The sequence below is a fragment of the Podarcis melisellensis genome (genome assembly GCF_964234715.1).
Source record: "Podarcis melisellensis genome assembly, chromosome: 7".
In the NCBI taxonomy this organism is placed as follows: Eukaryota; Metazoa; Chordata; class Lepidosauria; order Squamata; family Lacertidae; genus Podarcis; species Podarcis melisellensis.
In genome coordinates this window covers 45,375,968-45,400,312 of record NC_138539.1, presented here as the reverse complement: position 1 = coordinate 45,400,312, position 24,345 = coordinate 45,375,968, and the positions used below count along the sequence as shown (strand labels likewise).

The window sequence follows — 24,345 nt, the reverse complement described above, 5'->3', positions numbered from 1 at the left end:
TTTCAGCTCAATGTTTAATGAAAACAAGATTTATGTTCTGCTCTCTCAGAAATATAAAATATGTAAAGATATGGGGAGCTGGGTAAAAGAAGCGGAAGGGAAAGTATGTGCTTGATATTTTAATATGTGGAAGGAAAATAAAGAGGAATCCACTGACCTCTTCCTTGCTACGGGTCAGTTGAAGAGGCTTGATTTTGTTTATATGGAACATTGGACTCCTATTGTCTCTTGTTGTGCTTAAATACCCTAGTATTTCCAAGAGGCCAAAGATCTATTCCTGTTTTATGACCTGTTGTATCCTTAGGGGAGGAGGCCCAACAGAGTATTCAGGCCCAAATGAACAAGAGGGTCATTGCCATAGTCCAGGTCTTAATTGTTGCTTCTTGGTTACCACACAGACAGCAAGCCAACTCTCAGAAAGATTTTAGAAGTGAACATCTGGAGCATAGTAGCTGTAGTGTGGGGTGGGGGGTGGGGAGAAGGGCTCCCTGCATTTTGTTTCACCAGGTGCTAGGAGGAAGCAACATTAGCCTTTTTGGATATGGGAGGCAAGTTCTGTGGCCCCTGAAGTTAGGTTACAACAATTGAAGAGGTCAAAGGACAGCTGAGTGGGGTCAATGAGACACCATGGGGTGTATTTTGTTACTTAGTAAAAGGGGAGACATCCTAAAACCTTAAAGAGTTCTCTTGAAATCTGTGTCGTGAAAAGGTTTTATGGGTCTGATGGTGGAAAAGAAGAAGTGCTGATTTACCTAAGGAATGCTTGCTTTTGTCTAAATTAAAGGATAAGCCTTCCCAAATGTTTGCAGCTGTGGTAGTGCAGTCGATGTAGGAATGGAAAGCATGATTACAGAATTGAAGGACAGTCACTTTCACTTCCTAAAGTTTTACTTTCAAGTTGGTTTTTCTCTCCTTCTCATAACGACTTGGGACACTCTGCAGTCCAGATTAATTAAGCACTTTAAACTCAATTGAGTTCAATGGGAGAGTTGAGAATATGCTTGCTTCTCTCAGTTGAAATGAATGGAACTGGCTATGGCTAGATTGTGCTCATTGAGAAGATGTTGAAAGGAAGAGCTTGCATTTCTAAAAGGAAAATGCTCTTTTCCTCAGAGTGCTGCGTTTGGACCGCCAAATAGCAATTTTTTTCTTCAATTTACAACTAAGCTTTTGTATGTACAGTATATAAGCGAAGAGTGCTAAGACCAAGAGGAAGGCAAGGGAGTTAAGTTATTGACATTTGCCCCAAAATGTCAAAATGTGCTCATCAATGAGAACGATAGCTTTATCTGGAATCAAACTATTTGCCTGACATGTTCACCACCTATAGCAGCCAAATAAGTCCTGTGCCTTGCTTGTCGTTTTGCACAAGTGCTCAGTTGCATTGGAAAATATTAACATTTAGAAAATAAGAGAGTGGTGGTTTTAAAACCAGCAGTTTCTGGTGGGTTTTATTTTGGTGCTGGAGGCAGATGAGAGAAAATTAAGAGATACGTACATTTGGTTACAAAACATGGCTATCTAAAGAAGTTTTGACAACGGAACTCTGGAACACTGATTTTTAGTGCTGCCTCTATTAGGAATTTTGGCTAGCCATGGTATTTTTGTTATTCATATATTTTTAGTAATATTTTGTCACTTATATTGATGTTATGTTGCAAACCACTTATTATTTTATGTGAAATACAGCCTATAAATATTTGGATAAGATAAATAAGAGGGAACATCCTTCCTCTGTTTCGTGTCTCCCTTTAACCTAAGATATAGAGTTGTTCCATTCTTTCCTTTGTTCTACTTGAGCATATGGAGAGAGAAACTGGGAAACCCCTGCAGCTCCTCTGATCTTGTCAAGCCTAGGAGAATGGGATAAACTTTTCTCATACGCCTGGAAATTTATGAGGTCCCTTGTTAGCACCTTTAACCAATTCGGGCTGCAATCCTGTATAAATATGTGTTTCATTATTTTAATTGAAGATTAAAAATGCCTTCTTTTTTTTGCATGATTTTAAAATGTCCTTTTGAGTTCCCCTACCCCCCAGTGAAAATTCATTTTGAAATGGGCTAGGACTTTTCCTAGCCCTCTGTTTACTAGGGCCTTTGTGGTAAAGCCCCAATAAGCTCAATTAGTAAGTTAAAGTATGGTAAGTTGACTTCATTATTTGACATGCAAGAGTAAGGCACTGCTCGATGCAAATGGTCAGTCTTTAAAGGTAAAGGGACCCCTGGCCGTTAGGACCAGTCACGGATTACTCTGGGGTTACGGTGCTCATCTCGCTTTACTGGCAGAGGGAGCCAGTGTACAGCTTCTGGGTCATGTGGCCAGCATGACTAAGCCGCTTCTGGCAAACCAGAGCAGCACACGGAAATGCCGTTTACCCCTGGAGCGGTTCCTATTTATCTACTTGCACTTTGCTTTTGAACATGCCTTTGAACTGCTAGGTTGGCAGGAGCAGGGACCGAACAATGGAAGCTCACCCCGTTGCGGGGATTCGAACCTCTGACCTTCTGTTCGGCAAGCCCTAGGCTCTGTTGTTTAGACCTCAGTGCCACCTGCGCTCGTCTTTACTACATTACAAAACGGCTACAGCATGTAAGCCAGAAATCCCTATGTTGATGATAGAGCAGCACTGATTTGCCTGCGATTTCTGTGAATAACGAAGAGTTTTCCGTAACTGAGGTAAATAAGAAGTAGATTACATGAATTAAACTAAGCATGACTTCCACGACTTTAAAATTTCTGTGCAACAAATAATTATCAAATGTTGTAGAAGGACGATCTCATTCTAGACTTCATTCTAGACTAATGGAAAACTAGGTTATGAGTGCTACATGTTTGTACATGTAAGGAGGATATGTTTGCAAAAATAGTTACATAATTGATAGAGCAGCCTATGGAGTAATTAATCACTATGCACGTGCAGTTACATGATCAGTTTATTATAATAAATTGGCTACAGTTTTGTATAGTGCAAGGGTATGTGTGAGTCTAAGGAAAATAATCATTTCCCATCATCTAGAGCAAGGATGGGGGAACATGTGGCTCTCCAGATGTTGTTGGACTATAACTTCCATAAACTCTGGCCAACATGGCCCAACGTCTGAAGGCCTGAAGCATCCCATTCCTGGTCTTAGGGAATAGCCATTGAATTGTCTGCTTTATTCTCTTTGTGAAGTAAGTTTCTCATCTACTAAGTGGTGTAGCGTGGAGGGCAGGGGAGCCGTGGCCCTGGGCAAAAATTCCGAGGGGGCGCAACCAAGCACCCCTATGCAGGTGCTCGCTCCCCCAGGGACCCCTGCTCTGCCCTGGTGGAGGTGGCAGAACAGCCTGTCAGGAGGCTGCTCCCATCGCCACACAGGCGTGTCCTGGCGGCCCCCATCTCACCCCTTGCCTGCCTGCCACTGGGCATCTTTGGACCCAGAGCCTGGCCTGGCCTTCCTGCCATGGCTACGACCCCAGCAGAGGTCAGTGACCACAGAGGCTCCATGCAGGCTGGGCAGAGGGCTTGGTCTGCCTTCCTTGTACTCTCAAGGGTACATTCCTGAGGCCAGGCCGCCCTTCAGTCTCCAGGCCAGGCTGCACTGAGCCCTGCCCCCTCGCTGAATGGCCACCAGGCCAGTGCTTGCTTGCTCCTTGCTCAGCGTGCTGTGCTCCCCAGACAGCAGTGGGAGCAGCCCAGGCCCATGGTGAACAGCCACGGATGGAGGGAGGTGGGCAAGGGGTGACTCCAGTAGCTCGGCATAGCACGACATTCCTCTCCGCAAACTAAAACATATTTACAACATCCTAGAGCCTGTGGAACTAAAACCTGTGGCTTTTAACAATTTTAATTTGCTTGATCTCGTTTTATTTAAAAACCTATTTATAAACCAAATTCCTTTTGGAGGAGTTCATTTTTTTTTTTTTAGTTTTATCATAGTTGTTGAAACACGGTTTGCTAATGCAAGAAGTTGAAATGTCTTGCAATAGCCTTTTCAGGCCAAGCCACGTCCTTGAGAGCAAGACTGCATGATGTGCATGTTTAGATGCAATTTTAGGAGGAGCAACTACTACAAGAGCTGGCACTAGATCATTAGTATGCAAATTAAAAGGGCTCTGTGCCAGTATAGAGCCTTGTGCCCTGAGAAGCACTAACTGGGGTGGTGGCCACACACCCATCTATGCCACAACAAACATGAAGTGAAGTTTCAGTATAAAGCTTTTTAATTAAAAGAAGAACTGCCTTTTATCCATGGTTGTAGATGCCAGTTGAGCCCACATTCACGGTGTATTGTAGCAAAGCAGATTTCAGGTCAATGAACCTTCTGCATAATTGGCTCCTAATGTGTCTAGGACAGGGGTACCCAAACTGAGCTTAATACAGTGTGTTGCAAACTATAACATGCACATACAGACACATATATACTGTCTTTCCCCCAGCAATGGAGAGAGGGAAGAAAAAGGGGGAGACAAACACAAACACACAAACACTTCCTTTCACCTTTTTTTGCTGGTTTGTTTACTACCCTCATCAAGAGGTTTGTGCCAACTTGGTGTTATGTTCCTGTTCATATTTTTTGAACTTAAAGGTTGACAGACAACCTTTATTACCACTAATATGTAATGTACTTTACAATGTTCCTGACGTATTTCAGCTTCCTGGATTCCCCCCCATCTTAATTTAATTTGCATTTAATTTAATTTGCATTTAACTTGCATTTAATTTTAATGGTTCAAAGAACATCAGGCAAAATGGTTGGCCCTCACGCATGTTCACGTCATCAAATCTGGCCCTTTTTGAAAAAGGTTTGGACACCACTGTCCTAAAACAAAGGCCCAGGGGAAGGAGGGGCAACTTCAGCATATGGTGAAAGCTGTGCAGTGAAGATGCCGGACATCTGGGGAGGGAGTTCCACAACTTAGGGACTGTCACAGAGAATGCCCTCTCTTGGCTGCTATTCCCCACTCTTCTGAAGGTTGTGGAACTATCAAGAGTAAGCCCTTTTAAGTGTTAGCTGTTTTAAAATTATATTATGCTGGTTTGATTAGGTCTTTTACTATGGCTCATTTTATCATTTATTTTTCTTGTACTGTAGGATGGTATTTTAATGTGTCTAAGTATATATATTAATACCGTATTAAAGCTTACTCCTTGAGGACAGTTGCTCTTAAATGCAGTTTGTAAATCTTCTAAATCATTAAATCGTAAAAGTAATTTTCAAAATTTGTTACCAGAAACTGGCACATTACAGGGGTTTTTTTTTTTTATAAAGTGGTTAGACAGAAGCATGGTGGAGAGCTTTATTGAGTTATCAGCATGTAATCTTAAAAAAAATTGAACATTTATGTTGAGAGTCGCTATCCCTCTGAGTATCAGCTCCTGAGGACAAGCAAGACTAATACGATTATGGCCTGCTAGAGAACTCCCCAGAGCCTTCTGTCTGGATAATGCTGGAGATGGATATCTGGGCTAGAGGGACCTATGATGTGAGTCAGTAAAACGGTTCTTTTGTTTTTATTGGTAAAGTTTTCATACTCTCTGCAAAGTAGGGTTCACTGGGGTTTCTGAAAGGTTGTGGATCTCTGTGTGATGCAAGCTCAGTTGCATACAGTCAGGATGACTGCAATACATTGCACCCCCTGAACTGCTGTCCAATCTGCTGCCACCCCCACTGCTTTTTATTGCCCCGAACTCTGTTTCCCCTCCTCAGAATTACTGCTGTGGTGGTAGCAGTTGCGGCACTCCTCTTTTTCTTCCTTGGCTTACATTTTAGCTTGTTGTTTCCTTTGCTGCTGCTTCAAAAGCAGGCAGAACCCAGCTTACACTGTCCACATTCATACTGTACTTTTAAAGCATAGTGATACCATTTTAAACAGTGATAGCTTTCCCCAAAGAATTATGGGAATAGTAGTTTCAGGGTGCTGAGAGTTGTTAGGAGACCCCTATTCCCCTTCCAGAGCTACCCTTCCCGTAATATATTAACAATCAATCCTTCATGACGGGGAACTCTTAAAAATTGTAGCTTTGTGAAGGGAATAGGGGCCTCCTAACAACTCTCAGACCCTTAACAAACTACAGCTCCCAGAATTCTTTGGGGGAAGCCAATACAGTGGTACCTCGCGTTAAGTACTTAATCCGTTCCGGAGGTCTGTACTTAACCTGAAACTGTTCTTAACCTAAAGCACCACTTTAGCTAATGGGGCCTCCTGCTGCCACCGCACTGCCGAAGCCCGATTTCTGTTCTTATCCTGGAGCAAAGTTCTTAACCTGAAGCACTATTTCTGGCTTAGTGGAGTGTGTAACCTGAAGCGTATGTAACCTGAAGCGTATGTAACCCGAGGTACCACTGTACTGTTTAAAGTAGCATCATAGAGCTTTCAGTGTTTTCTGTGAATGTGGCCATTATGTTGCAGTGTTGATGGTGAGGACCCTGTGTGTGTGTGTGTGTGTGTGTGTGTGTGTGTGTGTGTGTGTGTTTCTCCCTCAGAACAGGGCATTCCAGACACTCACACAGCCTGAAGCTTGGGCCTCAGTTTGCCAAATGGAAGGATTGAGCCTCAAGTTAGAGCTTAAATGGTGTGGGAGAAGCATGTGGGAATCATATCGAGGATTTAGGATCTGGGAAGCTGGGGAAGAACTAATTCTTCAAGTGTAGATGCCAGGCAGGTGGATCCAGTGGCGTAGCGTGGGTTGTCAGCACCCGGGGCAAGGCAAGTAATTTGCGCCCCCTAACCCGTGGATTTGCGCCCCTTACCCTAACCCCCAGATATTGCGCCCGGTGCGGCCGGCCCCCCGCACCCCCCATGCTACGCCACTGGGTGGATCTGTAAGGTTTGTTGGTTTTCACAAGGCATAGAAAATCCTCGTAAATTCTGATCACAGTTGCATTAAGCTGGATACAAGATTATTGTTGTCCATGATAAAAACTGTACTTTCTGTTATATTGAAGACAAAGGCTAACCTACTGTAAATTTGCTGGGAGTGAAAAAATGACCCACCCATGTTATCCAATAATCCTGTGTCTGATTAAAACAAATGGGTCTTGCCATGGCAGTCTGGCAGAGCACTTGGGGGGAAAAACCTGCCTGAGGTTTACAGTTACAGTATTTTGCTGGAATACGTATAGTATATTTCAGTAGATGAATCGGATACTAAAAAATTATTTTCAGTATGCTGTCATCTCTAGTAACATTGTGAAGACTTACTAGGCTTTACCTATTAATTATCACAGGAGGTGCAGTAGATCCTATCTTCAAAGTTGGCTATTAAGAAATGCAAAGCAAGTTGTTTTGTAAAGGCGAAGCCTTCATTAGTGGAAAGCTAAAGGTACAAGTTATTGCCTAAATTATTACATAAATCCTTTATGTGTGTATATACTGTATACACATCGAAATCCATAATTCATGTTGTTTCCTTAGTACCATGAAAGTATGATATGTATAGCTAAAAAAAATTCCTTGGGTTTAAATTTAGTTTTTTCTTATCAACCTGATACAGTTGTAGCCAAAACATTAACAGTTTGCATTCCACTTAGATCTTTGAAAAACAGCAGAAGCATTCCTGTTCCAAAGTTGCTGAATATTTAATAATGGCAATTTGGGCAGAAAAGCCAGCCTAAACTAAGTTATTTTAAAAATTTCAAGTTAAGCAGGTGCTTGTAGCACTTCTGTTAAAATAAACTAAATTATCATGATCATATCCAGAATTACTAGCAAGCCAATGCCTTAACACCAATTTTCCTAAGTTTAGATGATAATTAGAGCAGTGCAGGAATCAGTTTTAGGCCACTATCTATGTATTTCATTCTAATTCACTGATTGCCTCTGCTTCAAAACAGTAAGAACCCTGCAAGCACAATTTTGCTGGCTTCTGTGCTTAGACCTGATTTAGCTCACTTTGCATGACATTGAGCCTACCCTTAATGCATATTTTCAAAGTCGATCAGGTAATATGAATGGGGAGGAACTTCAAAAAATACAGATCTCTGGGTTAAGATATTGGCACTAGAAATTGGCTCTGCACTGGGAGTTGTCTGACAATCTATCCTAGGCACGTGCTTCATGGTTCCTGGCTTATTTGACATCTTCACCTTCCTCCGCTCATTTCTTTCTCTTTCGCATTTCTTTCTACTTCATAAGGAGGGAGGCAAGAGCACCTCCTACTTGGGCACATAAGTGAGGATGGAGAATTAAACAGGACCTATAGTTTGCACTTTGCCAGACACATCACCTGCTTAACCTCTCTCTCATAGATATTTCTGCCGCGCTTCCTTTTGCATAGCCAGCCATTCCTGTCAAAACAGAATTCTAATCAAGTTTTGTTAGGCTATGGAAGGATAGAAAATAATAAAGCAAGAAGTGTTCCCGAAATACATTGTTTTCACTATTTAACCTTGAATATATCTACCGTATAAGCTTCCTATTCAGACAGGCCTTTGGAAACGAAGGGGCAGGTGTTGTTTACAACTGAGCTGCTATCAGGGCAAACTGTGTTTGGATGCTGGTTTTAAATGTGTGTGTCGTTGCATTTTAACTGTTGTTGTTAACTTCTTTGGTTTTTGTTACTTTGTATTCTATAATTATGTTTTTAAAGGTTGAATCTCAGTTTGAGAGAAGGGCTGGATATAAATAAATAAATAAATAAATTATAATAAAATAAAATAAAATAAAATAAAGCTGGCCCTGATCTTTTGTTGAACACTCCCTCTACCCCAGGTGAAATTGGAAATGGCAGTTTTCTTTTCTTTCTTTTTTTACATGGAGACTGATGTACAAGCCGATATATTGCAGCACTTTTCAGTGACAGGAAGAACTCTATCAGTGAAAGACAGATTGGCCGGCTTGAACAAAAACAAGAACAGTCCGTGCTTTCCATTATGTTGTTTTTATGGTTTTCTTTGCCACTGCTAATATTTTATCCTTCATGTGTGCACTATGCAAAACATTTGTTCATTCATCACTTCTTGTTTCCTGTAATTCTGGGATGTGTGTCTGCATATTTAACCCTAAATCTCTCTTACCAACCCTTTAAATTTGTTTTTCAGAACATGGGGAATTCGTATGCAGGGCAACTGAAATCTGCCCGTTTTGAAGAAGCCCTGCACAACTCGATAGAGGCCTCTCTAAGATGCAATAGTGTGGTTCCTCGCCCCATCTTCTCTCAGCTGTATCTTGACCCTGAGCAGCCTATTTTGCCGGAAGGTAATCAAGCAAGTATGGCATATTTTAGTTGCCCTTCTTATCCTGGATAAAACGTTGCATATTTTTCTTTGAAAATAACTGCCTAAATATCTTCTCCTACCGTCACTTAAATGCAGGCCTCTTGTCTTTTTTTAAATAATGCTTTCTAGACGTTAAACCAAAAGTGGAAGAGCTGGACAAAGAATTGATGCAACGTTACACCCAGAATGGAATTTTGGATTTTTCTACTAGCCAAATAATTAATGAAATGGAAGAAGATGAGGATGATGAAGACATGTCTGATTCCAATAGTCCACCAATCCCATATTCACAAAAACCTGCCCCAGAAGGGTCTTGCACTACTGATGGTTGGTTTCAGCCTTACTTATCTAAGACTTAACTTGAATTAGAATGTTTCTTTTGCAAAAGGCTACACATAGGCAGTTATGATAGCATTAATGTATAGCATTTTCCCGAAGGATAGCCATATTAGTCTGTTACAGCAAAAGCAACAGAGTTGTGTGTCATCTTGGAGTTAGCAATGCAATTATGTAAATGTCTACTTCAAAGTTCTACTAAGTTCAACAGGCTTACTCCTGAGTAAATAGATATAGGAGTTCCATCTTGCATAACAATTTTCTTAGTCTTCAAGTTGCCACAAAACTCTGAATTGCATTAATTTAATGTATGCAGCTGTGATTCTGTGCTCAGTTACATGTCCACGGCTTTCCATTCAGTCTGAATGGGCTTTTGTTGTATGTAAAGTAGATGCAAAATGTTTTGATCTTTTTGTAATTCATACGACTTTGAATTGCAAGCAATAGTTGTGACAGTTAACGTTGTATTGCTTGAGGATATTTTAGTGCCCATAGTAGCAGGGCCAGCCGGTCCATGAGGCAAGGTGAGGTGGCAGGATCTGCAGGTGGAGCAAATCAGTTTCCAAGGAACGTATTGCTATTTAAATCCAAAATTTTATATTAAAGCTGGGAAATGCTTTAACAAGAAGACTTTAGTAGGCTACAGTGAGCATTTGTAATATTCCTATAAAATTATAAATGAAATTAATATCTATGGACAGCTTCTTTATAAACAAGGCTGCCTTAGTTTGTGATTTTCTGGAGTGTTGCAATAAGATGTGGGCAAATGTTGTTGTTTTTCCTTACCCACACACCTTTGTTCAGTTTCCCATCACCTTAATAGCTGTGTGAGAGCTGACACCTTAATTTCAGCACCAATTAGGTAGCCAGGTATTTAATACCTGATCAGCTGCTGTGAAGTTGAAAGTGGAAGAGACTGTGAATTGCAATTCTTATGCAGATCTTGGTGGGTAATTTCTTATGCCTTATCTTAAAGCAGCACAATAACAGGTCTGTACCCCACAGAGGGGATGTTAATTGTTAGTGTTAAGAAAAGAGGAGTGGGGAGTGGAGAAAGAGATGCAATCTTTGCTTTACACAGCATCAGTGCTTTTGTTTTATTTTCACAGCTGTGTTGGCCAAACTCCTTTCCTTTTAGCATATGAGTTCTGTGAGTTTTTTAATGTATTTTAGATGAGGTGATTGTAGAATGCAGTCTCTCATTGGCTAAAAAAACAGTCACTGAAGTTTTTTGGAAAGACAGAAATATTTTAGCAATTTGTTCATACTTAATGTCTTTATCGTTTTGCTTTATCATTAACATGTTGCTTTGCATTATTGAAGTGTTCAGCAAACTTTTCCAGTGTGTTTTTGCAAGGCCTGGAAAAGTAACAGTCATGTTTCAAAGGCCTGGAAACGATGCCTTATGAGGAACGGCTAAGGGAGCTGGGCATGTTTAGCCTGGAGAAGAGGAGGTTAAGGGGTGATATGATAGCCATGTTCAAATATATAAAAGGATGTCACATAGAGGAGGGAGAAAGGTTGTTTTCTGCTGCTCCAGAGAAGCGGACACGGAGCAATGGATCCAAACTACAAGAAAGAAGATTCCACCTAAACATTAGGAAGAACTTCCTGACAGTAAGAGCTGTTCGACAGTGGAATTTGCTGCCAAGGAGTGTGGTGGAGTCTCCTTCTTTGGAGGTCTTTAAGCAGAGGCTTGACAACCATATGTCAGGAGTGCTCTGATGGCGTTTCCTCCTGGCAGGGGGTTGGACTCGATGGCCCTTGTGGTCTCTTCCAACTCTATGATTCTATGATTCTATGTTTGCAGAATGCACTGAGGGATTTAGTATTTCAGTGCTCCACACTGGAGGCAAAGATTCATACATTGAATGGTGACCCCTTGAAATTTACATAAGGTGCTCATTCACTTCATCATCCCTCCACAGACTTTTGTGTGTGTATCAAGTCCCCATGAAATAAGTGGCAAAATTCAAGTACATTGTGTATTGTAAAGTATTTAAAATAATAATTTGAATACATTTATTATAGAATTTATTAGTTGTTTTACGTTAGCGATGGCAAAGCAATATCCCAAAAGGTGGAGGAATCCTTTAAAACAAGAAAAAATAATAAAATCACTATAGATACCAGTAGTAAAATTCAAGGTATTTGACAATGGACATGGCTATATAATGGTAACTGTAACCATGTGGAAGTTTAATTATTCAGTTGCTTACAAGTTCATTTTAAATTCTATATTCCATGCCTTTTAAGTCGACCAACAAATGTAAACATTCAAGAACCAATGCTTGTCTTTTCAAAAGATGTTTGTTAAAGACAGCGAGGACCTTAGAGCCCTTAACCTTACATTCTGGATATCATGATTGATCTAGTTCAGTGGGTCACAATTAGCTAAGTACTGCAACCCCCCCTGTTTTTCAAAAGTCAAGCCATGGACCCCCTACTTTTGAAAATTTTGATATCTCTATTGTAGTTTTTGTTATGTGACTGGTGGTTCAGACCCCCTGGGAAGGTTATGCAGACTTCCAGGGGTCCACGGACAACCAATTTGGAACCACTGGTCTAGATGGTGTACATGCATTCAATGTAACCATGGATAGTATAAATGTGTATGCCCCTTGTGAATGTAAGCATGTTGCCATCAGTCAGTTATATTAGACAAAATAGGTAATAAACACCTGCTGTCGGTTACATTGTTTGCGATCTAGCAAAAGTTCACTCCAATAGCATACTCCTCAGGCCACTGGGATTCGAATCAAACTATGTCCCATCAACTTCAATAGGTTTTAAGCAAGAATTTTTTTTTAAGATACATGTTTTAATAAAGTTTTTATTAAACTTTTTTGTGTTGCAAAACAAACAGGTAAACAGAGAAAAGTGCATCTACACTCTCCATTTTCAATTCATTGTCTTTGTTGTCATAGATATCTTGCATTTGGGGGAAAGGGGGAGGGGCAATTTTTTCAGATAATAATTTATAATAATAATAATTTATTATTTATACCCCGCCCATCTGGCTGAGCTTCCGCAGCCACTCTGGGTGGCTCCCAATCGAGTGCCAAAAACAATACAGCATTAAACATTAAAAACTTCCCTAAACAGGGCTGCCTTCAGATGTCTTAGATTAAATAATTTGTGAAATAGAAAGGAAAGTTGGTTGTGTTGATCCGTAAGGAAAAAAATCCATGTTCAGGCCTAATAAAGATAGATAGCCTGGCCATAGTTTTACACACAATTTGAGATTACTCTTGTTAAACTGTGGGGGATGTTGATTCCGTTGCTCTTGGGGCAACCCCATCTGCATTTCTTTAGAAGAAAATGTAAGATTTTTTTTACTTCAGAGAAGCAGATTTGCATTCCTTAATGATTTCTTGCTTTGAGCTAACACTGACATTCCTGGTCCAAAATGCTATTGTCTTTGCTGAGACAATACCAGAAGTGCAAACAAACTCTTGAGTACTTAAGGAAAATAACAATGAACTCTGCGTTAAAACAACAACCACTAATGGTTTGTGTCAGCTAAAATGGAACAGGTTGCCTAGCTTCAGAACTTTTCAAATGTTAAGAATATCATTAAATGCTGTAACTCTTATATTCTTGGGAGTTCAGAGGCCAAGTTTAAGCTTCAGCTGTAGATACAAAATAAACAGCAGCTCACATATATTTAATCTTTAATTTCTAGTTATATAAATATATGTGAGCTTGTCTGGGAGCTTTTTATTGACCGCAGAGCAGAGTAAGAATGCTTTGAGTAAAGTAATAAATATATTTGGTGTATTTTCTCTTGGAATGATGCATTTAATTTGAACATGCTTATTTTTCTTTCTATTCCATATTTCCCCTCCCTCTTACCTAAAATGTCCCAAGTAGGAAGGGATATCTATCCATTGTAAAGAGTTGCGTCTGGCCCTCCAGATGTTTTGTGACTACAACTCCCATCATCCCTGACCACTGGTCCTGTTAGCTAGGGATGATGGGAATTGTAGTCACAAAACATCTGGAGGGCTGAGTTTGCCTATGCCTGTCATAAATCCTGGCTACGCCCATGGTGTATTGTCAACTGTTTTAAGTCCTGTGCTATTCTCTTTGCTGATTCTTCATGTGGAAGTTTTAATCTGCCCTTAGATAAAGTAAATCTACCAATGGGGATAAATCTACAGCTTCTTCTGACCAGGAAGACCAGAAGCTGTTTTTCAGTTGCTTCTACCTTCTAATGGGGTAGCAAAAAGCTACCCTTTAGCTGTTACTGGACTACAGCACCCATAATCCCTGACCATTAGCTTTTCTGATTGGAGCTGCTGAGAGTTGCAATGAAAATCTAGTATTAGTAGAGCTTACACAAGTAAACATGTATTACTATTATTTCCTAAATGGAGAAGAAATTGTCAACAATTTCTTGACAAGGATGAGTTTTTTGGGGGGTTTTAAACCACAAAATTAACAATACTTAACTGTTGTAGATGTAATAGAGCCGTGGAACTAGGAGCAGCTCTCCTCACCCCTACTGCTGATCATAATAGCCGAGAGAGTCTTTTGTGCTGATAAAAGCTTCTTGCAGACAGGTTCAAATACTATGCTTAAAATTCACTCAAACCAGATGGCTTTAGTAATGTCAAATGCAATACAGTATTTGAACTTTCAAGAGTTAATATTCATTCAGGCACACCCACATACCGTGGAATAATGATGATGGCAAATAAGACATCAAAGCTGCTTGCTTATCACTTGTGGTATTTGTTTCCCTTATCAGTCATCTCTGGGTAATTCTGGCCATGGCAATGCTCTTTATATAACACAGCAGGAATCACTACTGTAAGTCCCAGCTAGAACGCTGAGACAGTATCTTCAATAACAGCTGTCAAAGATAACTCTGAATGTGTGCATAACTTTATTTAACTTTAGATATTTATATCCCAACTCATGGCAAAACTTTTGAGGCAACTTACAATATATAAAAATATAAGAGAATTAAATATAAACAACACTATAGTAGTCAGTTTGATTCCCTCCTCCAGAAAAATGGATTTTAAAAAATTGTGTCCTTCGGAAAGATGATAGTTGCAAATAATAAATATTCAGGATTATAATCCCAATTTATGGGAAATAAAAACCTGGGGAAATATTTCGATGTCGCTAAAATTTCCAGTAGAAATATTGGTTTAAAAGGCAAAACAAGTCTGCTTCATTGCCAGTAGTGATCACCCTACAATTCAGTGGGCCAGACTGAATTGGAAAGGAAGAGAGAAACGGGCCTGTGCTCCTTCTTTGCGCCTGCCTTGCCTTCCTCTGAGATACACTGAGAAAGCCTCACTGTTAATTTATCAACAGGTTTTTCACAAAAATGTGGAATAAAATTTAAGAGCACAAATATTACTGTATTTCATGGTAGTTGCTTAACACATAAACTGCTATCTTCTGTCATAGGTCTACATTTGTTTTATAAATTACTAATTTGTCTAGTGCCCTTTGTCCATACACTTTAGAGGGCTTGGTGAAATATTGAACCAGAGCAGGAAATTGTTCCATGAGATCTTTTGCATGGAGGGCGTGGCAGTATTAGGCTTAGTTGTTCTCCTTAGTTGCTCCAAGTAAGTGGAACAAGACGACAGTAAATCACTTGTAGATATTTCATGATGTATTATTTCTTTTCAGGTTTTTGTCAAGCAGGCAAAGATTTGAGGTTAGTTTCGCTGTGTATGGAACAGATCGATATCCCAGCAGGATTCCTGTTAGTAGGAGCCAAGTCTCCAAACCTTCCCGAGCACATTCTAGTCTGTGCTGTTGACAAGAGGTTTTTGCCAGATGACCATGGAAAAAATGCACTTTTAGGTAAAAGGTTTTCATTAATTATTCTTCATGTTATGATAAATGTATAATTGACCAAAGGTTTGGGTTAATGGTAGGCTAGGCCAATTCAGTACATGGATTTCTCACCGGAATATGCAGACATTCGTTTTTAAAGCTTTTTATAAACAAAGCATGAATCCAGTTTTTCAATTTTAATGTCATTAAAGCAAGGGTGGGGAGCCTAACTATCCAGATGTCATTAGACCAACTCCCATCAGCCCTAGCCAGCATGGCCAATGGTCAGGTGTGATGAGAGTTGTAGTCCACCAACGTCTGGAAGATAAGAGGTTTCTTACACTTCTGTAAGATTTACCAAATCCTCAAAATATCCTGCAGTCCTGTACCTACTTAACCTGGTTTTAAGCCCATGGAAATCAGTGGGACTGACTTTTGAGCACACATGTAAAAGATTGCCCTGATTGTTTCTCATACTTGCCATAGAAGTCCATGCCCCATTACGTGCAGCCCATTGTCTGTTGACCAGAGGTTTAAATAACCACTTTCTGCTTAATAGGGGCAGCAAGCAATTGCCCCAGATGAGTGTTTCAGCTCTTGGGTGGAGTTTCTCTAGGCTAGGATCAGGTTTATCAACTGAGGATAGGGGTGATTCAGTGGAGCCTATTTGTGACAGGAATGTAGAATCTGAGATAGTCCAAGGCCAGAGGCAGGAATTTGGTTTGCTGGACACAGAGGGAAGACAAGGGCTCTGGAGTCTGGAACACGCTGGACAAGTATTTTGACCCCTGGGAAAGATGATGCCTGGATCATAACATAGGAGCTCCAGGTCTTCATGACATGTTGCTCAGACTGGGACATCAGTTATACAGAGAAGAATTGCATGTTGTTGGAATCTGGGTGGTGGTGGTGCCTACTTTTTGATGAGACAGAAATCACCAGCTTTTAATTTCTTATACCAGGGGTGAGGAAATATCTCTCCAGATATTGGTGGTCTGTAGCTCCCCACAAGGTGCCTACTTCAAACCATGGTTTGAAAATCACCAGCTTTTAATTTCTTATACCAGGGGTGAGGAAATATCTCTCCAGATATTGGTGGTCTGTAGCTCCCCACAAGGTGCCTACTTCAAACCATGGTTTGAAAATCACCAGCTTTTAATTTCTTATACCAGGGGTGAGGAAATATCTCTCCAGATATTGGTGGTCTGTAGCTCCCCACAAGGTGCCTACTTCAAACCATGGTTCATGAGGCTGCTTTGTTTACATAAACCATACAAATATTAACCACAGATCGGGGTTCAGATAACATGCTAGACTGAGTTTAGTGGAAATCAGAAGCAAATACCCTTGAGCTCCTTCGCAAAGCTGCAGTGGAGAAGGAGACTTGGACTGTGTCAGACCAGCACGGCTACCACCTGAATACAAATACTTGTTTGCATACTCAGTTTGCCTTCCACAAATGAAGAGATTTGCACATACCCTTTGCATCCTACATGCATTTTAAGCTGTCACTTGAGTTTCTCCCCTCACCAGCATCTTGAGGTTTTATTAAAACATGTAAAGACAAATTCCGCATGTGTGGCCTGTCCCATTTTCAGAACTACATTCTTGGTTCCCCCTACATCAGCTTGTCTGGGGGTGGTTTGGAAATCCTACAGCCCTAAATTCCATCCTATCTGTGCCTTGGCTTGCTCTGAGCTGGAGTGCTGGCTGTTCTTATAAGGCACTCCATGTCCAATCATTTTGAGGAATGGAGGCAAGAAATTGGCTGTTTCCAGAGTTTTCTTACATTTCATATGCACCAAGCTTCAATTTTCTATATTGAAACCCACAATGAATGTGTGAGCTGGTTTGGCAATGTTTTCCAAGTATCCTTACATAAATTATAAATATTACTTCTTGAATAGCTTATAGATAACAGGGCTGAGCAATTCATCAGACCCTTCTGATTGGGCTGTGGGGTTTTAGAAACCTCATAAATTTTCTGCTTAATTCAACAAAAAGTGAATTTCTAGTCATTACAGAAGGATTAGGTTTGACATGGTGGTGGTACAAATTCCCAAGGACTGGATTCAAGCAAGGATGAAAGAGTATCCCCACACAAATGTGGTTCACGATTTCAAGTTCTGAACCAAATTTTTCTACATCTGGGAGCATAATAATGTAATATTTTCAAATAATAATGCTGCTGAATACATTAGTTGTGGTCATTGTAGCTTGCCTTCTGTCAGATTCAAGAAATAAAAAATGAACTGTTGATTAGGCAGCTAAAACAACCCTCGCTGAGTCCCTAGCTCATGGCTCATGTGTTGTGTGGGTCCTGCTGTTGAACACGTTGTCTAAACGCAGATTATAATCACCAGGGGACAATGTTTAGGAGATGGTTTTGTTACACCTCACTGGCCGATTGTCATTTGCCTTCTGTCATCATGCAAAGTCCTCTTTGAAATCAGTAGGAAATCTACAATGGGTCAAGGATAATATATTGCCCTAACTTTATCCAGTAGAGCCCAATTAAAGATGTAATTTAGGCCACCTTGCGAAACTAGTTTGACCTTATGACCTTTCTTCCCAAGTCTTTTATGTTTAGAAGAGATTACAGTACTCTTTGGAGTGCTGAGCTTTCAACTTCTGTTTCAATGGTACTAAGTGCCTTGCCTCAAATATTTACTTATTTATGTCCTGTCAGAACCCCCTGTAAAAGGGAAAAGTCTGCTGTGAAAACATTACTTCTTACATCAGGGAATTCTGTGGACTAGAGAATATTGATTTCTCTCTCCCATCCACTGTAACTACTTTAAATCCTTTTCCCACATAAAATAAATCCAAGGGAAACCAAGGCAGCATTAACAGAAAACTTGAGATGAACATTGGGTTCTGGGTAGAAAATACGATCTTTGCATTCTAAAGCTGGCAAAGAAATATTGTTTTGTGGAAGGATACTGAGGATCTTAATAGAACTATCTGCTCCTCCTAATACTGTAGTGTTGATCTTCTAGAATGTACAAGAACAGGTGGAATCAAGGCTGGTGATACCTGGAGAGTAATGATGAAGCTAGATGTCTCTCTTATCTTTTGTTTGTTCTTCAAGCTATTTGTGTGCAACTGGGGGTATATTTGTTTCCAAGCAGGAATCTGGTGCATACAATTAGTATAAGAAGCAAAATGAAGAGTTGGGATTGAATTGTTTTACTTCACAGAATATTTTGTGAAGGATTTGATCTGTATTTTCTTTCCCCACCGCTCCTCAGGTTTTTCTGGGAACTGTATAGGCTGTGGAGAAAGAGGATTTCGATATTTCACTGAATTTTCCAACCACATTAACTTGAAGCTCACCACTCAGCCAAAGAAGCAGAAGCACTTAAAGTACTACCTAGTAAGGAGCCCCCAAGGTGTGCTGTCAAAGGGACCTTTAATATGCTGGAAAGGTAACAAGCATCCTGTTAGATACATACCCTTTATTGTGGTTTAGAGAACTTTAAATGTAGCTTGACTAAATAGTAAGTTGCTGAAGACCCAGAAACATAAGAACCCTGAGAGTTCGCTATCCCTGCATGATTGTTTGCATACATCCATGAACAACTGCTGCAGAAATAGTCAGAACAATTGATGACAATGTAGTAAGTGAAAGTATTGGATAGACTAGTTCAATATTTCCTAACCTGGTATGATCCAGATGTTTTGGAATGCAATTTCTATCACTCCCAGCCAGCATGGTCGATGGGGATCTATTGTCCCGAACATATGAGGGGCACCAAGTTGAGGAACACTACAACTTCAGCTCAGGTTAGAGTTTAGAGCTCAGTTTAAAGGAAGTAGAGCATCATGTTAACAACAACAACAACACCTTTTCTGATACCTGTTCATAAATATTTATTATGTTTTTATCTCACCCTTCCAACAAAGCATTCAGAGCAGCTAACATGGTTTCCTTTCTTTATTCTCACAACAACCCTGTGTGGTAGGTTAGGCTGAGAGAGAGTAGCCACATTGACATGGTTTACTGTGATGTGCACATGCTGGAACAATGTTCTCCCTGGGCTCACATACTCCACGCAACCAGGACGATAACTTTTGCAGCATCTGCTCTCAGTTTCCTTTAACCTCAGGGTTTGTGTGTGTGTGTTGTCCAGACAAGAGTTAGTGATAAACCACAGTCTGATAGACACAATAAACTGATAGAGATTAAAGGAAGCTGAAATTAGATGCTACCAATGTCCTCCTCTGAGCTGCCTGGGAGGAGAGAAGGAACCTGGGCTCGTTCTAGCTCATTCGTGTTATGCCAAACCATGTTTTAGTGTCATGTGCAACACAGTTGGTGTGTGCCTGAGACCATTCATTGTACTTCATGGCTGACTATAGTTAGGTTTTAAGACCCAGGCCCTCCCCATTTGCTGTTTCACACTCTTTTCAACAACACACACTGGCCTTCACTAAACGAACACAAAGAGCTTTGTGAAAACTGCGGAAATCAAAAATTTGGTCAATGTTAATAGAAAGATCAGCTTCAGCACAAAGAGCCTGAAGTCAAATAATGTGTTTCAAGAACATTTGACAGTGATGGGCATAGATGGACCTATGCCAGAATTTAAACTTTTTCATTTTGCTTTGTGATTGCCTGAGAGATGAGATCAGAGAGAACAAGCACCCTGGGCAAATATTAGCCAGTCCTCTGGATGTTTACAAAAGGCATTCAACAAGCCAGCTATGCAGTGGAATTTCCTAGTTGTCATAATATTCCTGGTCATGTGCAATTGCACTTAATGTTGCTACTCCCTCACCTTCCTGCTCTGTCCCCACATGTGGCTTTCAAAAAGCCTTGAGTCTATAACTCTGTGCTTTATTGCATTGCTTCCCCGGTGCAACACCCTAGGTGTTTTTCTGCACACAAGTAAAACACTAGTTTTGCAGTTATGCAGAAGCCCTTTCTTTTGTTGCTATACATTTTTTAAAAATTACTTTTGACTTGCATAATATACCACGGAATGGTGGTGTTATTTGGATTGGTACTGAGCTCTCTTTGTGTGAAGATGTTCTCTCTCTTAAATCACTCTTGAGTTTCCCTAACAAAGCAGAAGGCTCATATTTGCTGCACAGAATTTAACAGCTTTCTTAGCTGAAAACGACCCTTTTCTGACAAAATTCCAAGTGTTGCTTTTGAATGAATTTTTATATCTAGCATTTCAAAAATGTTTAAAAAGATTTGTTGATGTTTTCAAACTTCCTCTTTTTGCTGAATTGTGAAACCTGGCTGCCTTAATATGTATTGTAGCTACTTCACTTGCAGAATGTAGAAGCAGGCCATCTTCTTCTGCTAGCCATTCTGCTAAACCTAGTTCTTCAGCGTCTCCATCTGTGACCCCTGAGAGTGGAACAGCTAATGGATACAAGCCAGGGTTCACTCAGACAGGTAAACACTATGAGTTAATTGTATCCTAAAGCTGACACTTGATGAAGCAGTGACTGTGCTGTCTGTTATGACTCACATCATATGGCTTGGGGTTTGCCGGAAGCCAAAGGCACGAGCCATCCAAGTGTGAGGAGTCTTCAGCACAGAATGCATCTCACTGTGGCTTGTGCAGAAGACCTTCTAAAGCCCCCCCTGAAATGAATCAAGGTTGTGCTTGGGAGATTCCAGCTTATGTGTTTCTCATGCCAAAGACAGATCAACTGGGAAGAAATGTTTTTCCAGCATTTAAATGGTCCATTGTTTAGGTAACACTTCAGTTAGGATCTCAATGAACAGCTGTTTGGATGAAAACTCTTGTTTTATTTTTGGTTATGTTGTGTTTAATAAATTCACAGGGTCCTTTAAATTGCCACTGGTGTCTTAAAGGAAGTAAGTTGCAGGCTCTGTTTGGATGACAATCTGATGCTTCATAAACTGTTTTATAATGCTACGAATAAGCATTGGAGTTGAGCACTTACCCTCCTGGCCTGTCTCTCCTTGCTCCTCTCATGTGCTGGTTAACCAGCATTCAGCCTCTAATATTAAGCCTCTGGTTGTATTAAACTCTAGTTTAATAAAAGCCAGGATCTTTGCACCAAAGTTGACATGGAGTGTGGGTTGAAAGAGACAGGATGAAGAAGGTATGTCTGAGTCCAGTGTGTCATAAAAAATAGTATATGTAGCCTCAGTTATCCTAAAAAGACCACATATAGCCAATGCAGATAATTCATTTAACTTTGGTTAAAAGACTGAGATCAGGCTAAGGGGTCACAGACATCATTCCTCCTCTCCATTATTGAGCTCAAATTTTACCCACCTGCTTTAATGGTACCTAAGTGTTTATCTGACAGCAACTGTTAGCCATAGTTAAGAGTTCTTTTGCACAGGCTCATATTTTCAAATGGCATGCTTCAATAAATAAATATAAATGTATTTTTTTTGGTACCTATAGTGCAACATTAAGTGGTAGAACAGAGTTGGTACGTTCTATTGAATTGTCTGAAGTCTATGTAGAATTTATATAAGCTCTCAAGGTAAATTGAATTCTTCATTGGCCAGAATCCTGATGAAGAGGGTGTTTTTTTATCACCGGAAAGTTTGTTTTCTCCTACTACACCATATGTCTTGGCCAAATAGGAGTTCTGGGACCACATGGCAGGAAACCAACCTGGTTCCCTCCAGATGTTTGGAACTACAACTCCCATCAGTCCCAGCCTGCTGACCTGGGAAGACTGGTTTGTGTCAATGACAACTCTGGCCATAAAGGTTTAAATTGTAACTGTGCCTGTATCTAAGAAAAAGATCAGAAACCAATACTTGGTTTTCAAACAGATTAGTTCCTGAACATTTTGGCTTCCGAATGTCATAAGCCTGGAAGTGACTGTTCCGGTTTGCAAACTATTTTTGGAAGCCGAACATCTGACGGGCTTCCACAGCTTCTGATTGGCTGCAGGAACTTCCTGCAGCCAATCAGAAGCCGCGATTTGGTTTTCAAATGTTTTGGAAGTCGAATGGACTTCCGGAATGGATTCCGTTCAACTTCCGAGGTACGACTGTACTTCATTTGTTCTCCAGTGATGTCAACAATAAAAAAATACTGGGTTTCAAGAGTCTGTATTTCGACACACTTGAAGCAATGTAAATCATTCTTACATTGCGTTTGAAACTTCTAGACCAGATTATTAAGGCTACAGCCCTGTCCACACTTTTCTGGGAAGAAGACCCATTGATTTCAGTGGGAATTATTTCTGGGTGACTCTACTGTAAGAAGCCCCAAACCCAATGCAAAGAAAGTTTTCTCTGTGTTTTGTGTGTGAGAGAAGAGAGAGCAGGGGGAAGGGAGAGAGAAATATTGGCTTTGAGGCTTCTTGGCATAGAAACATGTAGTCATAGGAGAAGCTATTCTACCTAGAACAGAGGTGGCCAACTCCCAAGAGACTGCGATCTACTCACAGAGTTAACAACTGGCAGTGATCTACCCCCTTTTTGGGGGGTTCAGGTCAAAGTTGTTCAGCTTTTTTTAGGGAGGAGGAAAGCCCTGTGTTCTTGCGGTTCAGGTCGAAGTTGGTGAGATTTTGGGGGGGGGAGGAGGAAAGCCTATTTTTTAGGGGTTCAGGTCAAACTTGTTGAGCTTCTTTGGGGGGAGCCAATGATCTACCACTGATCCACCACAGATGTCTAGTGATCTACCGGTAGGTCACGATCTACCTGTTGGACGTGCCTGACCTAGAATAATGAGTAATCTTATTACACCTACCAAGTCAATAAGCGTACCTTCTATGTTCTCCTTTTGCCTTATCAGCTCATCATGATTTTCACTTGGTTTGTTCTTCCATATCACTGTTTGTTTGTCAGGTCATAGCTGTCAAACCCCTTTTACCTCCTGCTAGAGTTATAATCTTTCAATGAAGACACTTATCACGTTACCTTCATCAATAAATCTAAATGCCACCTAATATAATAAAAATGCAAGTTTTATTACATACACCAATCCTGAGGAGCCATGGCTTTTGATAGGATATGAGATTTATATTTGTTTATTTAGAACATTTGTATGCTGATTTTCTCCCCAGTAAGCCACAGAAGGCAGCTAACAATAACTCGTTAAAATACCATTAAATCAATCGCAGATATGAAACTGATGGAAACAGACAGAAAAATGTTATCTACAGTACATAACTGGAAAAAATAAGCTACAGCACGTTTAAAAACAATTCAGCCCACTTTTACCAGCACGCCAGGCCAGTCAGATCAAAGCTTCACCAAAAGCAGACCAGAAGAATAAGAAAGTTAAGTGACAAATGTTTGAGTTGTCTTTGCCTGGTACCTAAAAGAGAATTTAACAATGTCTCAGGCCAGTTCCTTGTCATTCAAAAAAATGGAGTGCAGAAACAAAAAAGGCCACTTGGAGGGTGACTAGTTCATAGATTCCATGTGTTGAAATCGATTCCCTTTTTCAGGTGCATTCTACTATGCTCATTGGAGACAAGGCCAGTGGGGTTAGGAAATACACAAGATGAGTCTGTTAGGAAGGGGGAGGGGCTGGAGTACACATAATACCACTTGGCAACTTTCATTTTTGATAGGATATATTGCTGGCTGATATGAATTGTTGTCCAAAACATCTGAAGGGAACCAGGTTGGCAAATGATTCTATGTGTAGGATGTACAAGATGACAAGGCTCCTTTTCCTCCAACAGTTGGGGATTTCTGGAGGTGCAACTTGTTATGCAGGGGTAAGAAAACTATTCCTGTTGCCTCTTTTACATAACTATAAAATGCACAGGAGTCCTATGAAAACATCCAGTCTCTGAATCTGGATACCTTACTCATGTTTTCAAATGAAAACCGCCATTTTCTTTTGGGGTCCTCACACCCAGTGCTTGTGCCATCAGTGTGTGTGTTAGGGTTGTTTTTCTAACAAACTTCTAAGCATTGTATATTTTTAACATTGTAGTTCTTATTTATTTATTTTTATCACTTATATGTTAACGCTCCTAAAATTTACTAAATGCGGAAATTGAGAACAAGGTGGCCTCTGCCCAAAGGCTTGCACT

At 40.4% G+C, this 24,345-nt stretch overlaps 1 protein-coding gene across 2 annotated transcripts in view; it reads left to right on the top strand.

Annotated features, from left to right (window-relative positions):
* Positions 1-24,345, top strand: part of GREB1L (GREB1 like retinoic acid receptor coactivator) — a 155,461-nt gene that overhangs the window by 77,945 nt on the left and 53,171 nt on the right. Inside the window, exons 4-8 of one of the 2 annotated variants that reach the window (XM_081917987.1) lie at positions 9,022-9,178; positions 9,328-9,525; positions 15,190-15,366; positions 18,591-18,767; positions 20,612-20,749. In XM_081917987.1, the coding sequence (XP_081774113.1) occupies positions 9,025-9,178; positions 9,328-9,525; positions 15,190-15,366; positions 18,591-18,767; positions 20,612-20,749 (844 nt within the window). In that variant the 5' untranslated portion in view covers positions 9,022-9,024. Of the gene's footprint in view, positions 1-9,021; positions 9,191-9,327; positions 9,526-15,189; positions 15,367-18,590; positions 18,768-20,611; positions 20,750-24,345 lie in introns of both variants that reach the window. The other variant, XM_081917988.1, reaches the window with a different exon arrangement.